We start from the raw sequence: 15,699 nt of genomic DNA on the forward strand, positions 1-15,699 counted from the left end.
ATACAATGAAGGAAATCAAGAAAACAATTCCATTTGCTATAGTAATTAAAAGAATCCAACATCTTGCAATAAATTTAATTAAAGATGTAAAGGACCGATACACAGAAAAACAATAAAACCTAGCTGAAAGAAATCAAGACCTGAATAAATAGAAGGATAGTCTATGTTTGTGAATTGGAAGACAAAATATTGCCAAGATGTTTATCCTACCTAAAATGATTTACAGATTCAATGAAATCCCAATCAAAATCTCATAGCCTTCTTCACAGAAATAGAAAAGCCAACTGTCTCTTCAACAAATGGTGCTGGAAAAATGGATTTCCATATTCAAAATAATGAAGGTGGACCACTACCCTACTTCATATAAAAAAACATAAGAACCAAAATTATAAAGCTCCTAGGAGACAAAGGGAAACATCCTAAGGACCTTGTGTTAGGCAATGGTTTCTTAAACTTACACCAAAAGATGGAGCAACAAAAGATAAAACAGATAAATGGAATTTCATCAAACTTAAGAACTTTTGGGCATCAGGGGACAGTATCAAAAAGAAGAAAATACAACTTAGGGTGGGAGAAAATATTTGGAAACCACATATCTGATAAGGAATTAATATCCGGAATGTATAAAGAAACCCTGTAACTCAACAAGACAAAGATAACTTGATTAAAAAGCAGGCAAAAGACATGAATAGGTATTTCTCCAAAGATATATAAGTGGCCAATAAGCACATGAAAAGATGCTCAAAATCATTAGCCATTAGGGGAGAATAAAATGAGATACCATTTCATGCGTACTGGAATGGCTACTATTGAAAAAAACAAAATAGTAAGTGTTGGAGAAGATGTGGAGAAATAGGAACACTTTTTCTTTGTTGGAAGGAAAGTAAAATGGTGCAGTTGCTGCGGAAAACTGTTTGGCAGTTTCTCAGAAAGTTAAGTACAAAATTACCAAATGACCTGGAAATTGCACTTTTAGGTACATAACACACAGAACTGAAAGCAGGGACTTGAATACCTATATTTGCATACTGATGTTCACAGCAACAGTATTCACAAATGCCAAAACAGAGAAGCAACCCACGTGTCCATCAGCAAATGAGTGAATAACCAAAATGTGATACATGCATGTAATAGGCTATTATTTCGCTATAAAAATGAATGACTTTCTGATGCATGCAACAATATGGATGAACCACGAAGGCATCATGTTGAGGGAAATAAGCCAGACAAAAAAGGACAGATATTGTATGATCACGCTGAATATGAATATGAATTAGAATGAGGAAATTCTGAGTCCGTGACTAGAATTCAGGTTGCAGAGACCAAGGCAGGGGTAGAGAATGGGGAGATGATGCCTAATTGGTACAGAGTTCCTATCTGGGGTGTTGGAAAATTTTGGTAATGGATGGTGGTGATGGTAGCACAACGCCACTGAATTGCATATTTGAAGTAGTTAAAATGGGAAAATTTAGGTGTAATGTTACCAGAATGAAACACTTAAAAACCTATAAAACTGTAAAACATAAACAATAAGCCCTAATGTAAACTATGGACTACATCTAATAATATAATTATAATGATATTGCTTCATCCATTGTAACAAAGTATCACACTAACACAAAGTGTTACTAATAAGTAAAATCGCACATTAGGGACAAGTATATGGGAAACTTTGTACTTTCTACATGATTGTTCTGTAAACCTACAAGTTCTCTAATTAAAAAAAAACAATTTTTTTCCAATTCTAAACAAATGCTTGCATACAAAACAATACATTTTATAAGAAAACACAGATCACACCACTCCATATGAGAATGGCTGACAATGGTGATGGGAACAAGAAAGGGGATGAAAAGGAATACATAAGTAAGATGCAGAGGGCCTGGGATGGGCCAGTGATGACAATATATCTCACACGGAGGGGTAGCTCCCGAACCCTAACAGCAGAGGGGGTTATTAACACTGAGTTCTGGGGAAATGCCACCCTCTCCTGGGGTCTAACACTGCAACTCCACCCCTGGAACTGAAGTGCCCCCAGAATAAAAACACAGACAGAAGACCCTTAAAACACACATCCAAATATTAAAAACGTTAATGAACAAATGATTACTTAGAGTGGAATAAAAAAAAATCACATATCCTAGTTCCCAACAAATGCATGTGTTCACCAACCCACATTTTCCACGCTTCATTTAATTATCCAGCAAACATTTCCTGAGGGCCTGTTATAGGCTGGGCACTATAAGTCCTGGGAATATAACAGGGAAAAAAGCAGGGCCCTTCCTTCAAGGAGCTTCCAGCTAACATTCCTAGCCTTGAGGACATCTAGGAGTTTCAAGAAGGCTCAGGAAGAAGGCTGGAGTCCAAGAAAATACCTGTCCACTGTCCCATGGAGCAGTCCCACAGGGAAGTTGGAAAGAGTCAAAGAACCCTGATGGGCCCAACAACCCGAGGTGAATATCCTACCTGCAGTGCTTTTTGGGGAGCCTGTCGAGGGAGATACTTCTGTTCCCACAAGGACACTTGAAAAACCTCTTGCTGGCATCATGCCAGTGGTAGTCATGTTGCTCAGCCATGCAGGTCTCCAAGGGCTTGAAGTGGGTATAGGCACACTGCAAGAACCAAGAGGGCCCGCGGCCATGAGGAACTTGGAAGGGCAAGCTGGTCAGCGAGGGACTTCGCTCACTTGTGATTACTTGGGCACCTGCATGTGCAGCTTAACACCTTCTCCTCTAGCAAAGAGACCCTTGCAATTTCTTGACCTTGCCTCACACTTTTTCTTATGCTTGCCCCAAGTTCAGGTCAGGCTAGAAATATAATAATCATCAGTGGCCCCAAGACAACAGTACGGGCAGAAGAAAAATAGTGTAAACCTCTAAATAGCTGACGTTAGTCTGCCCTATATTCACCGTAGACTGCTGATTACTACATACTGAGGCTTGGAACCTATTTAGGAAGGCAGGTCAATAAGTTTTTCTTTTCTCTTACAAGATTATAGAAGGGAACAAGCTTATTCTTAGTCCTATTCCGTAAACAAAACAGGACAGAGATATTAAGTAATTCCCTTTTAACTCTGGTCCTCAAAAGAACTAAAGAGAATAAGAAATGGAGGGAAAAGGTTAAAACAGGTGACAGGGCAGCACAAGGTAACTTCTGGTAATTATCTTGAGTCTAGGTAAATAATTCTTAAACTTCGGCAACACCAAAGGATCCAAGCCATATCCTCAGGTTTCACAGGCTGCTGTTTTCAGCCTTGATTAAATAATAATGGTGGGAGCCATTTTCAACTGCAGAAAATGGCTCCCACCCCAAGATTCTCACTGTCCTGCAGAATCTCAGCACTAATAGCAAACACAGGGCCTGTGGGTAAGAGCTGTCTCCTTTGCTTACTGTCCTGCACGTCACAACCCGACATTTCACTTCTCGGATGCTTTTCATCTTTTCTTCCATTTGCTCTTTTATCACCAATGGCTCAAAATAACGTTCCTGCAGCTCAGCCTCAGCCTGCAATGACAAGGCATACAGGAGACTTGCACCAAATCCAATATATACTCAGGCAGCAATTCAGTAATAATCAAAACAGAACTGGTAATCGACAAATGGTTAATGGCGCTAATGGATACAGGGTCTCTTTATGGGGTGATGAAAATGTTCTAAAATTTATTGTGGTGATGGTTACACTGATCTGCAAATATACTGAAAACCATTGAATTGTGCATTCAAATAGGTGAACTGTATGGTACATGAATAATATCCCACTAAAGCTATTATCAAAAAAAAGAAACAGAACTGAAAAGCTATGTTTAATTTTATGAAGACATTTGATAAGACCTAAATGAACTGCAAAGCAAAAGCTGGTAATAAGTGGAGATAAGCCCTTAATATACCAAAAAGCATCTGAAAGCACTGGTAATTTGAAAACACTACATGCTAGTTAGAAATAGCAACATTATTAACAGTGCCATAACAAGTCAAATGCCTACCAGGAGGTGAGCATTTCCACAGATACGAAACCTGGGAGGGGTTTGATGGCTCTCTCGTAGTGACTGCCCAGTCTATTAAACACTATTCTCTAGATCAAGCATTTAACATGGAGAAATTCTTGGTTGTTTGGAATAAGGAGGGCAAAGAGGCATTTACAACAGAATGTTACAGCTAGTTACTGCAGCTACACAAAGTAAAGGGCTCAGGTCCCCTGGTGGCTCCAAGGGGCAGGAGCCCAGTCCTACAGCCTCTCAGGTTCCAGCAGCTCTCTGGATGGAATCTCAAGAGTAGTAGAGATAACATAAATTGTCTCATCAGTCATACGTCAATCAAAAGAAGAGCAGATAACTGAAAGCAGTGGTGTTAAGAGGGGCAGCACTGCCTCTACAGAGACATTTTGAAAAAGTTTGGGAGCATTTTTGTTATCCCCAATGGGATGCACTACTGGCAGGGATTGGGGATGCTACAACTTCTGCAATGCAGTACCCCATGTAACAAAGAATGTTCCTTGTCCTGCATGGCTTCTGAACGTCCTACAGGACTTTCATGCAGATGAAAACACTTGACTGTAGGGACTTCAGACCCCAACTGCTTTATGTACAATTTTATAATATCTATGCATGGTTTAATAGACATTGAATATTCCAGGAGTGCAACTAGGCAACCACAGGGTATACTGAAGGATTACACTTTGGTTTGTTGGGAAGTTTCCCAGGATTATTGTTTTAAAAAAACTACATTATCAAAGAAACATGTCCAGGGTATTTAAGTCGCCAAAACTCACACCTGTATCAGTCTATGTTTCTAGTATCTCATTTACACTTATAAATGCAAGCCACTGATCACTTCATTATTTCTTCTAGTGTGGTTATGTCTGAGTGTTTACATATCAAAATACATGTTTTTTATTATAAATATTTCCCTTTTTTCTTTTTCATATTACAGTTAGGACATTATACTGATATTTCTGAAATTATTAGAGTAGGTAATTTACCTTTTCCATGAATTTTGCTTCAGGACCATAAGGGAGCACTACAAAATACTTGTTATTAAAAGGGGGCACTGGGACTGACAGGATAAATGACTGCTGTATACATCTGTTATCCTTTGGGCTCTTACCTCCTTCAGGATTCCTGTGTGCTTAGATTTTGCTTTCAGAATTTTCTGAAACTCCTCAGATTCCATGTAGGCAAGTTGCTCTCTCCTTTTTTTCTTGGCAGGTTCCAGTTCATCCTCAGCTAAAGCAGAAAGAAAAATATTAGCTGTTAACAAAGGAATGTGAGAAAGCCAGTGTGGCTTGCTGACACTCCTTCCCTGAACCCTTTCTGTCTGCTTCCCATGTTCTTCAAACTTCATTTACCTCAGTTAGTATTGGCAGAGGAAAGCTCTGGAGAAAAAGTGAGCTCAAGTGGAATCTGGCAGGAGGTGGTGTTGGTGGGAGGGCAGCTGGCAGATTTGACCACTTGATTAGAATCTCATTTTCATCTTAAATAAGGAGTCAATTCTAATGATAGATAATAACAAAAAAATCCCCTTTACAAATTGATTTTAAATGACACTGCCGGGGGTGCATGGGTAGTTCAGTGGTAGAATTCTGGCCTGCCATGTGGGAGACCTGGGTTCAATTCCTGGCCAATGCGCTTAAAAAAGTCCAACCAATGGTACTGCAATAATGGGATATTCACATTGAAAAAGAATGAAATATGACCTGTACTGCACAGCATCATAAAAAATTTTAAAAATGACATTGCTAACTTCAGAGTTTTAAAAATAAAAGTAGGCCCCAAGTTGAATTCTTGATATTCTCACAAGCAGTGTGGACAATCAAAGCTATAGGCTGAGCCCCCCGTCTTGGGGTTTGTTCATTTGAAACTTAACCTCACACAGGATAGGTCAAGTCTACTTAAAATTTAGGCCTAAGAGTCACCCCCAAGAGAGTCTCTTTTGTTGCTTGGATGTGGCCTCTCTCTCCAGCCAACACAACAAGCAGTCTCACTACCCCACCCCTCTCTATGTGGGACATGACTCCCAGGGGTGTGGACCTTCCTGGCAACATAGGACAGAAATCCTAGAATGAGCTGAGACTCAGCATCAAGGGATTGAGGAAAAACCATAGAATGAGCTGAGACTTAGCATCAAGGGATTGAGAAAACCTTCTCGACCAAAAGGGGGAAGAGGGAAATGAGATAAAGTGTCAATGGCTGAGAGATTCCAAACAGAGTTGAGAGGTTATCCTGGAGGTTATTCTTATGCATTAAGTAGATATCACCTTGTTACTCAAGATGTAATGCAGAGGCTGGAGGGAACTTCCTGAAAATGTAGAGCTGTGTTCCAGTAGCCATGTTTCTTGAGGATGATTGAATAATGATACAGTTGTCACAATGTTACTGTGTGACTGTGAAAACCTTGTGTCTGATGCTCCTTTTATCTATCTTGTCAACAAAGGAGTAGAACATATGGAATAAAAATAAATAATAGGGGGAACAAATGCTAAAATAAATTTAGTTTGAAATGCTAGTGATCAATGAAAGCGAGGGGTAAGGGGTATGGTAGGTATAATCGTTTTTTTTCTTTCTTTCTTTCCTGTGTTCGTTTTATTTCTTTTTCTGAATTAATGTAAATATTCTAAGAAATGATGAATATGCAACTAAGTGATGATATTGTGAATTACTGATTATGTATGTTAATGTTTTATTTTGTTTCTTGATTTTTTAATTAATAAATTAAAAAAAATAAAAGTAGGGCAATCTAAAACAAACCGATTTTACTTCTTTCAAGGACAGACTTCTTCCATGTCTTTATATTAATATATAGATACAAAGATCCAATGGACAACCCTTTCCCCAAGTGTTCAAATTGTGCACAATTTCATTCCAGTTTATTATGGTTATACAAGTGAATCAGTTCCAGATCACAGAAACTGTATTGAGGTACTCTAGGTGGAGGTGAAATAAAGTAAAATAACTTCTGATATCAGGGACACTGGCCATGGTTTAAAGCATTCCCTTTATAGATATTTTTCTTTCCCATAGCTGACTTGGAAATTTGCAGTACCTTGAGGAGTAAACGTGTTGTTCTTTTCTACCCGGTCCTTCACTTCCAGGACATCCTGAGGGTCCACTTGCTTCCTTTTAACGCTGTTTGGGTCTGTCTTCATAAGAATTTGGCCTTTGGTTTTTAATTTCATTAAAGCAGCTAACTAGAAAGAGGAGTAAAGAGGGAAAAGAAAAACCTAAGGATAAAATGGGCACGTAGGACCCTGTACGCCCTCCAGTTATTAACCAGGGAATTCTGCTCTTTATGAATATAAACTAGCAAAGTATGTCTTCATATTACTTAGCATCAGTGACACAATTATTAAAATTTCAAGAGCATGAGAGAGAGCTCTATATGTTAATGAATGAAGTCTCAGAGTATTTACCTGTGAACAGTCTGACCTCAGCTGGGCTGTCAATCTCAGACCAACTAGAGGCAGACTAGGGGAGCATTTTAGACTTTTCTGTCCAGACCCATGAGAATACCTCCATGGCCTCTAGCCCTCTAGAAGGATTACATAACTATTTTGGAAATTCATTTTGCAATCAGACAAAATTAGGTTAGAGTTCTAGCTCTGCCACTTATTAGCTTTTAACCTTAGGCAACTCATTTCACTTTTTAGCCTCACTTTCCCCATTTGTAAAATGCAAATGACAGCATGACCTATCTTTTAAGATTGTAGTTGGGTGGATTTAACCAGGTACAGTAAATAGCATGTATCTGCATGTCACAGGAATGGGGTCATATGAACAGATACTTGCAATGATTGTTACCAATTATCACTATTCTTATAGGTAAGGCCTTGGCTTATTGCTGTCCTTTTACCCTTAATTTGGCTACGACAACTGACCAGAAAAAAGAGAAGAGAGGCTCACATGAGATGGATCAACACCTCTGGGAGTCAAGTCCCACGTGTTGGGGGAGGGCAGTGAGTTTACCCACTGAGTTGGCTAGAGGGCTGGGCAAGTGGGGAAGTCCCTCCACCCCCACTTCAACCAGAGCAATTTAGCTTTTCTCTCTCTACAGATTGGGCTTCTGCATTACATTTATTTTCTTTTTTCCTTTTTTGGGTGCGTGGTCTAGGAATCAAACCTGGGTGTCCCAAATGAAAGGTTGCATTCTATCACTGCACCACCCGTGCACCCTAAAATTTATTTTCTTTAAATTTTAAATTATTCTTTTATTAATTTTTATTTATAAATACTCTATACTCATTAAGCAAAAACTTCCCCTTCCCCACTCTCCCCATTCCCTGGTAACTAATAATCTAATTTGTGCCTCTGCAAACTAATATTTCATTTAAAGGAGTCTAGTGTTAAACCAGTTTAAAAACCATTAGTTTAGTTTTATCTCGACAATTCCAATAACTTGTTTCTATTGGCAGTGCCTCCGGATATAAAACAAACCGTTCTTCTAAGTTATTTCCTTCAGCCTGACAAGGAGCAGTGTTGAGATAATGGCTAACTCTCTTGGATTACATAAATGGTATTAGTTTGACACTATTATCATTTAAAATTCCTTTAACTCTAAGTATCATGATCAATAAATAACAGCATCTGTCTTTCCTGGTAATAAGTATAGAAAGCTTGAAACTCCAGCAGTCTTACAGAATGGAAATTCAAATGTTAGAGTTAGTAAATGCTGGTTACCTTTTTGGCTTCTGCCAAAGCACTCAGTTTTGGTCGTGGTGGAGGTGATTCATCAAAAAAGAGAACATCATCTCCTTCAGAGTAGCCTCGGCCAAGCTTGGGTATCTGCGTGGCTGGGGTTCTGGCCAGCCTGGGGAATTCGGCACCTACCGATGGGGACTGAAAAGGAGGCTGTCGAGAGGAAGACGGCACAGCTGGGCTCTTGACTTGACTTGAGCTTTGGAGAAATCTTTGAAGAAATATGCAGGAAACAAAATATGCAAACAAGCCTTTATGACATGAAAATGAAAAATGTGTCTTCAGAACTTAAGTGGACTGGGAGACCACAGACAGGTCAGCAGCCAACAGCAAGTTAGTTACACAATTGCCTTGCTTGGTTAATCACATTGGTGAACAATATTAAGTTCACTAATTCTTCTGTTAATTGACATTTCACTGAGTGAGCTGGAACTGCTTTCTCAGTTCAGAATTAGGCTTTTCATCAGGTGGCTCTCCAGTGGTATCTTCTATGGGACACAGACCTGAAGATGAGCCACAGACTATAACCTCCCAGCCTCATCATTAGCTTGTGGAGCTTTAGGGACTCACTTAACTTCCTATATTTTATTTTCCCTTTCCTAGTGAGAAGAGATAACACACGAGACACAATTTGGAAGAAAATTTGCATGGTGCTTCTTTTATAAGCAGCTTTAAGGGCTATCAAAAAGCAACAACAAACCTTAAGGACCATCTAGTTCAATCCTTCATGTCAGACTGAGAAATGGAGGCCCCAGACCACATGGCTCACAGGATAGACCAGGCAGGTGCAGCAGGACCAGGACCAGGAAGCCTGAGGCTAGTGTGCTTTACACCACCACATGCCCATTCTTTTATGCTCTAGGCTGAGTTGGCAAATTTGCCTATTAAAGTCTGCCAGAGATATGTTGCTAGACAGCAAAATTTCAAACTGTAATGATTTTAGTCCACAACACTCTCTAATACCACAAGATTCAGAGACTCACCTCCCCTGGGGGCACATGACGAATGCCAACATTCGTCAGCACCTGTTCACAATGACCTGCCTGAGATCACTGACTTCCCTCATGGAACAATGGCCAATATCAGGGACAGCATAATGGTTAGACACTCGAGAAGTGAATTAAAAATAGGCTCTGCCACTTACTGGCTCTCTGACCTTCAGTTTCATTATTCACAAAACAAGGACAACAAACAAAACTGTGCCTCAGGCACAGTAAGGATGTATTCACGCAGTGGTGGCACTGTGCTTATTATGTGACAGGAACCTGTAAACATCAGCTCTTGTTACTACTCAGAAAACCTGAATTCAAGAATCTTAGAGATTCCTCCTCTCACATTCATTTCCACTTGATTTTTCTTCTACAATGACTCTTACTTTGTCATTTACCTGAACAACGTGATAATCTACTTTTGGCTCTGTTCTGGAATTAAAAACCTAATTGTGGCAAAACCAAAAAATGTGAGTCAAACAGGTCAGCACAAGCTTCCCCCTTTCACAAGCCTGCTTCCTATTTTACTCCTTTTCCTCAATTTCCTTAGTGTAAGTTTCTAAAAATTGAACCACTGGTCCCAAGCCTCACTAGCACAAGTTAGAAATATATTGTCTATGCTGGAAATCATCTAAGAAGCTATTAGATTATATTAAAATTTAAAAATTTTCAAAGTTAAAAATGCAGCTAATCAAAATCTGAAGTCATGCTTTTGAAACTCCTGAAGATATTCTGATTCCTGGGATGTGTTATCCAAACATGAAATATTATTATATCTGCTACTCTTACTGTTTCTGTATTTCTTCCGATTTCTTTCTCCTCATCTCCAACATCTGTTGCTTCTGTTGCTTCAAGAGGGCCGATGCTGAGACAGACTTGATAGCAGGCTTAGGGCTCCCCAAGACCCCTAAAACACAAGCCCACAGACTTCTTTCAGTTCCTGGTGAGGCCAAGGGATGTCACTACTATACACTACAGAAGGAGCGAGCTGACATACCTGCTGTCTTGTCTTTGGCTAAATGGTGTTTTAGGTTTCTGGCTCCAAATGTAGGCAAGTCCATCAATCCTCGGAACTCTTCAGAACAAGACAAGGTCTTTGGTGGTATTCCTATCACATATGAACATCAGCCTCAGATTTGAAATTCAAAGACAGCTTGATGCCATATCATTTATCTTCTCATGTTTTAAACTCTATGTTTATAATTTAGTCATTTGTAAATGAAGTAGATGGAATGCCAAGAGGGAAAGGAACCCTCAACTTCAAACATCAGCTTAGTGAGACCATAAGGGCAATACATCTTATTTCCAGGTACGAGTCTAAAGCTAAGCATTTAGTATCTGTTGGGTCATTTAATACAAGATTTCTGGAATATGTACTATGGGAAAGAAGTTAAGCTAGGTCCTGACCACCGTTTAGGAAAAAAGCCATGAGCACACTGTGGAGGTACATTCTTCAATCTAGACCTGTTTTAACCCAAGACAGTTGTTAGGTTTGACCTAATACTACTGATTCTACCACTGGACATTAGAGTTAGACCCAGATAATGTTAAGAAATAATTAACGAACAAACATACTAAGCTAAGGCACAGCTAAGATTACTTATGCTATTTTTTCTTAATATGCTGCAACCAGGCTTGAGTCCCTTAATTTAGGCCACACTACTCAGTAAGAATAGGTGATGAGTAGATATCTGTAATTCAGAATGTGAGTTGCAACCATTGCCAATACTAAAGACTACATGTTTAAGCTGGAGAAGTGAAGTTACCGAGTTTTTGTTGTGTTTCCTGGATAATTCGGTTTGTGCCTTTAACAACCAGATTTGTCAGAGTGGTTTGAATCTTCTTCTTAGGAGCAATAGCGGCTGCTCTGAAATGACAAGAATGGACCCCCCAACCCCAAGGAAAGTCACTGTGTGTCAGTGCCACGGTGAAGCTGAAAAGGCTCAGAAAGATTCAGTTCCAATACAACACACTGTCTGAGTTTCTCCAAGTTGGGGTCCCACCCAGGGCCCCACCAGAGGCCCTGGAGGCTGGAGTCCTATGGCATTGTGGTTTATATGCTGTGCCACAAATGGAAAGTAGCAGACAAAATCACAGAAACTTAAATATGCCTGTAGTCGTCTGGAGCAGAAATTTGGTAATAGAAATACAAAATATGCCAAAACTTTGATAAAGCAACTAGGAATTTATCTGAAATAATTCAATACTATGCAAAAATTTAGGATATTTACTTCAGTTTTTCTTATAATGTTGAAAGCTGGAAATCACCCTAATGTTATCTATAGGGAACAGTGTAAAGTACCACAGAAAGAGAAAAAGAATATTATGTAGCCACTAAAAATAACATTACAGATGATTATTGGACAAGGAAAAGATAAATTTTTTTATGTGAAAAGAAAGGCCACATAAAATATAGGTATGGTATAATCTCATTTTATATTACCAAAAGTTTTACCAATGGGGGGGGAACATCCTAGAAGCAATATGTATCAAGGAATTCACAGTTATATAGGTGGTAGGATTATGGATGGTATTTATTTTCTTCTTTTGGCTGATTTGCATATTCTATTTTTCCCATAATGTATATGCATTGTTTTTTAGAGTTGGGAAAAATAGATGCTATTTTAAATTTTAAAAATGGGCTTGATGGGGCTGGCCACAGCGGCTCAGCAGGCAGAGTTCTCATCTTCCATGCTAGAGACCCAGGTTCGATTCCCGATGCCTGCCCACACAAAGAAAAAGAGGGCTTGATGTTACAAAATAGACAGGAAGTGAGTTCTCTTGCCCAATTCCTGTTGGTCTTGGAACAAAATCTATACTTTGTTCTTGGACCAACCGTGACCGCCTTGTGTCAAGTCCTCACCACTCCACTCGTATTCAGATGTGCGTTCTAAACATGGGCGCAGGCCCTCCTCCTCTGGCCTGCTGCAGGGGTCTGTGAAGAGCCTGAGGCCCCCAAAGGAGAGGCCAGATGTGTGCCCAAGAGATCTGCATCATACTCAAATGAATCTGGAAGGAAATTAATTAAAGGATGCTAACATTTAAGATCAACCTACTTTTAATGGTCATTTTCTACTCAACTCTAAGGCACATATTCATGTTAGAAGTGAGAGGGAGTTCGTCATCTATGAAAAGAACCTCCGGATGGAATTTCCTTCCCTCTGTGCACTCTCCTTTCTACCTGGGATAAAAGAGGTACTTATCTACCCTGTTACACAGTGAGCTAAGATAGATAAAACCTGCACAAGTAGTCTATGACAGTTACAGAAAAGAACAGTCATTGGATTTATTTTTATAAGAAGACAAGTTAAATACTTGTCTCAAAAGAAGTTGCGGGAATGTCTTACACCGATGCTGCATAGGATGCAGACGACATGCCTCCATAGTAAAAGCCATCTCGGCACAGCCGTTCCTTCAGGCTGGGTCCTCTGTGGGCAAACTTCTTTGGAATCCGGCCTCCAGAGAAGGTGGATTGTAAGTCAGCTCGCTTGGCACTGAGCTTCCTGTACTGAGCTTGCACATGGTACTGGCAGTATTCACAGTCATTCTGCAAGAAGGAAGGCTAGTTGTGTCAATATATGGACTCCAGGCAGGCAAGAATATGTGCTTCCATTCTCCCTACCTCATGGAGTACAGTTCTACAGGCAGAGCTCTCCCTGCTTATTACAAAGACCACCCCTAAAGTGAAGATTCAAGCATTCACTAAGGGGAGAAAAAGAAGGTCTTTCCTTAGACCTTTTAAAGCACTACTCTGATGAAGAAAAAGGTAGACACAATTCCTTTCCTTTGTTCTCTTTTTAATGGGGAAATAAAGCCATCTTCTAGCATGGTTCGTCTAGCTGTTTCTCAGGTTGACTCTTGGACACAACACAGCTGTGCTCCATTGGGTGAAGCCCTAGGTATGGTGACAGTTGGTTTTTAATGATCTCACTCTTATCTACAGATCTGTCAAGAACTTCACTCTGAGACTTCTTTTCCAATTATCTCTCTTCTTTGTATTTCCTGTTCATCAGTTTATCCATTAGGCAAGTATTAGGGAAACAAAGAGATGTAACCAAAACCTGTTATCACTGTACTCCTTTCAAAGAGCTCTAAGAAGATGCCACTTCACCCACTAGAATGACTGTACTTTTTTGTTTGACATGCGCAGGCTCTGGGAACCAAACCTGGGTCTCTGGTATGACAGGTGAGAATTCTAACATTGAGCTACCCTTGCACTGCCGATGACTATAATTTAAAACAAATAAACAAATACCCAGACAATAACAAGCGTTAATAAGGGTATAAAAAACTGGAACCTCACCCTTTGGGAGGATGCTTTGGAAATGGTGCAGAGCTTTAGCAAACAGTTTGGCCAGATCCTCAAAATGTTAAACAGAGTATTAACCATATGACCCAGCAATTTCACTCCAAGGTATATACTCAAGGGGATTGAAAACATACATTCACACAAAATCTCATATACAAATACTCATATCAGCATTATTCATAGCAGGCCAAATGATGTGGAAACAATCCAAATGTCCATCAACTGATGAACAGATAAACAAAATGTGGCATATCCATATAATGGAATTTTATTCAACCTAAAAAGGAATGAAGCTCTGATACATGCCACCACATGGATGAACTTTGGAAACATTGTGGTAAATCAAAGAAGCCAGACACAAAAGACCATAAGTCCACTGTATGACTGTTATATGAAATGTCCAGAACAGACAAATTCATAGAGCTAGAAGGTAGTGGTTGCCAGGAACTGGGGGGAAAAGGGGAATTGGAAGTGACTGCTAATAGGTACAGACTCTTTTTCAGGGCCATGAAAATGTTCTGTGTATATACTAAAAATTCCTTCAAATGCATATTTTATAAGATTGAGCTATATGGTATATGAATTATATCCTAAAAAGGTATTTTTTTTTTAAAAAAAAAAGAACTCTAAGAAAATACTAATGGAGTTAAAATATTGGCTAAAGTAAATTTTTCAGTGTATTTCATCACTAGTATTCAATCTCTTTCACTAGAAAGAACTGAGGACAAATGAAAATTCTATCTTTCTGACTACCTCTTAGTCAGTTGGCAATAAAAAATTTATTCCAAAGATTAAATCCCCATAATCTCTAAAAATTATATTCAATTTTCTTATTTTGACTCTTCTTGTTAAGTAGGAGATTTAGTCCCAAACTGGAAATAAACAGCTAAATCACCCACAATTTATTCTAAATAGCTCTTTTTTTTAGTGGTAGAAACCATCCTAACAAGGCCAAAACCAACCAAGTTAACTATCTGTGTACATGGTTCTCCATTCTTCTTCTTTGCTTTACAGGTTCCCAGGTCAAGAGCTTCACCCATAATTAAGATCTTTTGCGGATGATCAATAGATAAGCACACCTGTAAAAGAGAAGAGGTGTAGCAGAGTTACGGCCCTTTAGTAGCAGCAATGGGTATGAAAATAGTTAGTGAGGAATTTGAAATCAGTGGTATATAAAACAAAGTTTAGAATGGGAGTGTGGAAAACACATTTCATTCTCTATCCACAGCATCCATTCTTCCCTTCTTTGCTATCAGAATCCTGATTTTCTTTGGGCTGGTGAAGTGCTCAGCTTCAGGTAATGGATCCTGTTCCTTATTTTCCCAGCATTCCTTGCAGCCAGTCATGGCCATGTCACTAAGTTCTGGCCAATGAGACCTCAGGGGAGTTGGCAGGGAAGCTACCTGGAAAAGCTTTTGCTCTCCTGATGACAGGAGAGGAGGCAAGCCCAACCTTCCTTTTCATTTACTGCCCTGAAATGACAAGTGATGGCTATAGCTTCAAGGTCATCTTTACCAAGAGGGAAAGACCAATAGACTTACAGAGACTTTGGCCCTGATACTCTTTACTGCCTCATAGAGATCTTCTACTGTGTAAAAAACACAACCCACTTGAACTCATTGTAGTGAGGTCTTTCTGTTACTTGTAGCCAAACAGATTCCTAACCAACAGACAGACCTTCACTGCCATTCTCTGGTGAAAGTAAGGAACAAAA

The 15,699-nt window shown here is 39.4% G+C and overlaps 1 protein-coding gene across 2 annotated transcripts in view; it reads right to left on the minus strand.

The window, feature by feature from the left end:
* Window positions 1-15,699, minus strand: part of MCM10 (minichromosome maintenance 10 replication initiation factor) — a 34,212-nt gene that overhangs the window by 4,483 nt on the left and 14,030 nt on the right. For both annotated transcript variants that reach the window (XM_077169402.1, XM_077169401.1), the window contains exons 9-18: window positions 14,948-15,064; window positions 13,024-13,223; window positions 11,443-11,543; window positions 10,674-10,784; window positions 10,466-10,583; window positions 8,670-8,898; window positions 7,039-7,183; window positions 5,104-5,222; window positions 3,391-3,504; window positions 2,467-2,612 (exon numbers count right to left, since the gene is read on the minus strand). In XM_077169402.1, the coding sequence (XP_077025517.1) occupies window positions 2,467-2,612; window positions 3,391-3,504; window positions 5,104-5,222; window positions 7,039-7,183; window positions 8,670-8,898; window positions 10,466-10,583; window positions 10,674-10,784; window positions 11,443-11,543; window positions 13,024-13,223; window positions 14,948-15,064 (1,400 nt within the window). The remainder of the gene's footprint in view (window positions 1-2,466; window positions 2,613-3,390; window positions 3,505-5,103; window positions 5,223-7,038; window positions 7,184-8,669; window positions 8,899-10,465; window positions 10,584-10,673; window positions 10,785-11,442; window positions 11,544-13,023; window positions 13,224-14,947; window positions 15,065-15,699) is intronic.

This window comes from Tamandua tetradactyla, chromosome 7, assembly GCF_023851605.1.
Source record: "Tamandua tetradactyla isolate mTamTet1 chromosome 7, mTamTet1.pri, whole genome shotgun sequence".
NCBI lineage: Eukaryota > Metazoa > Chordata > Mammalia > Pilosa > Myrmecophagidae > Tamandua > Tamandua tetradactyla.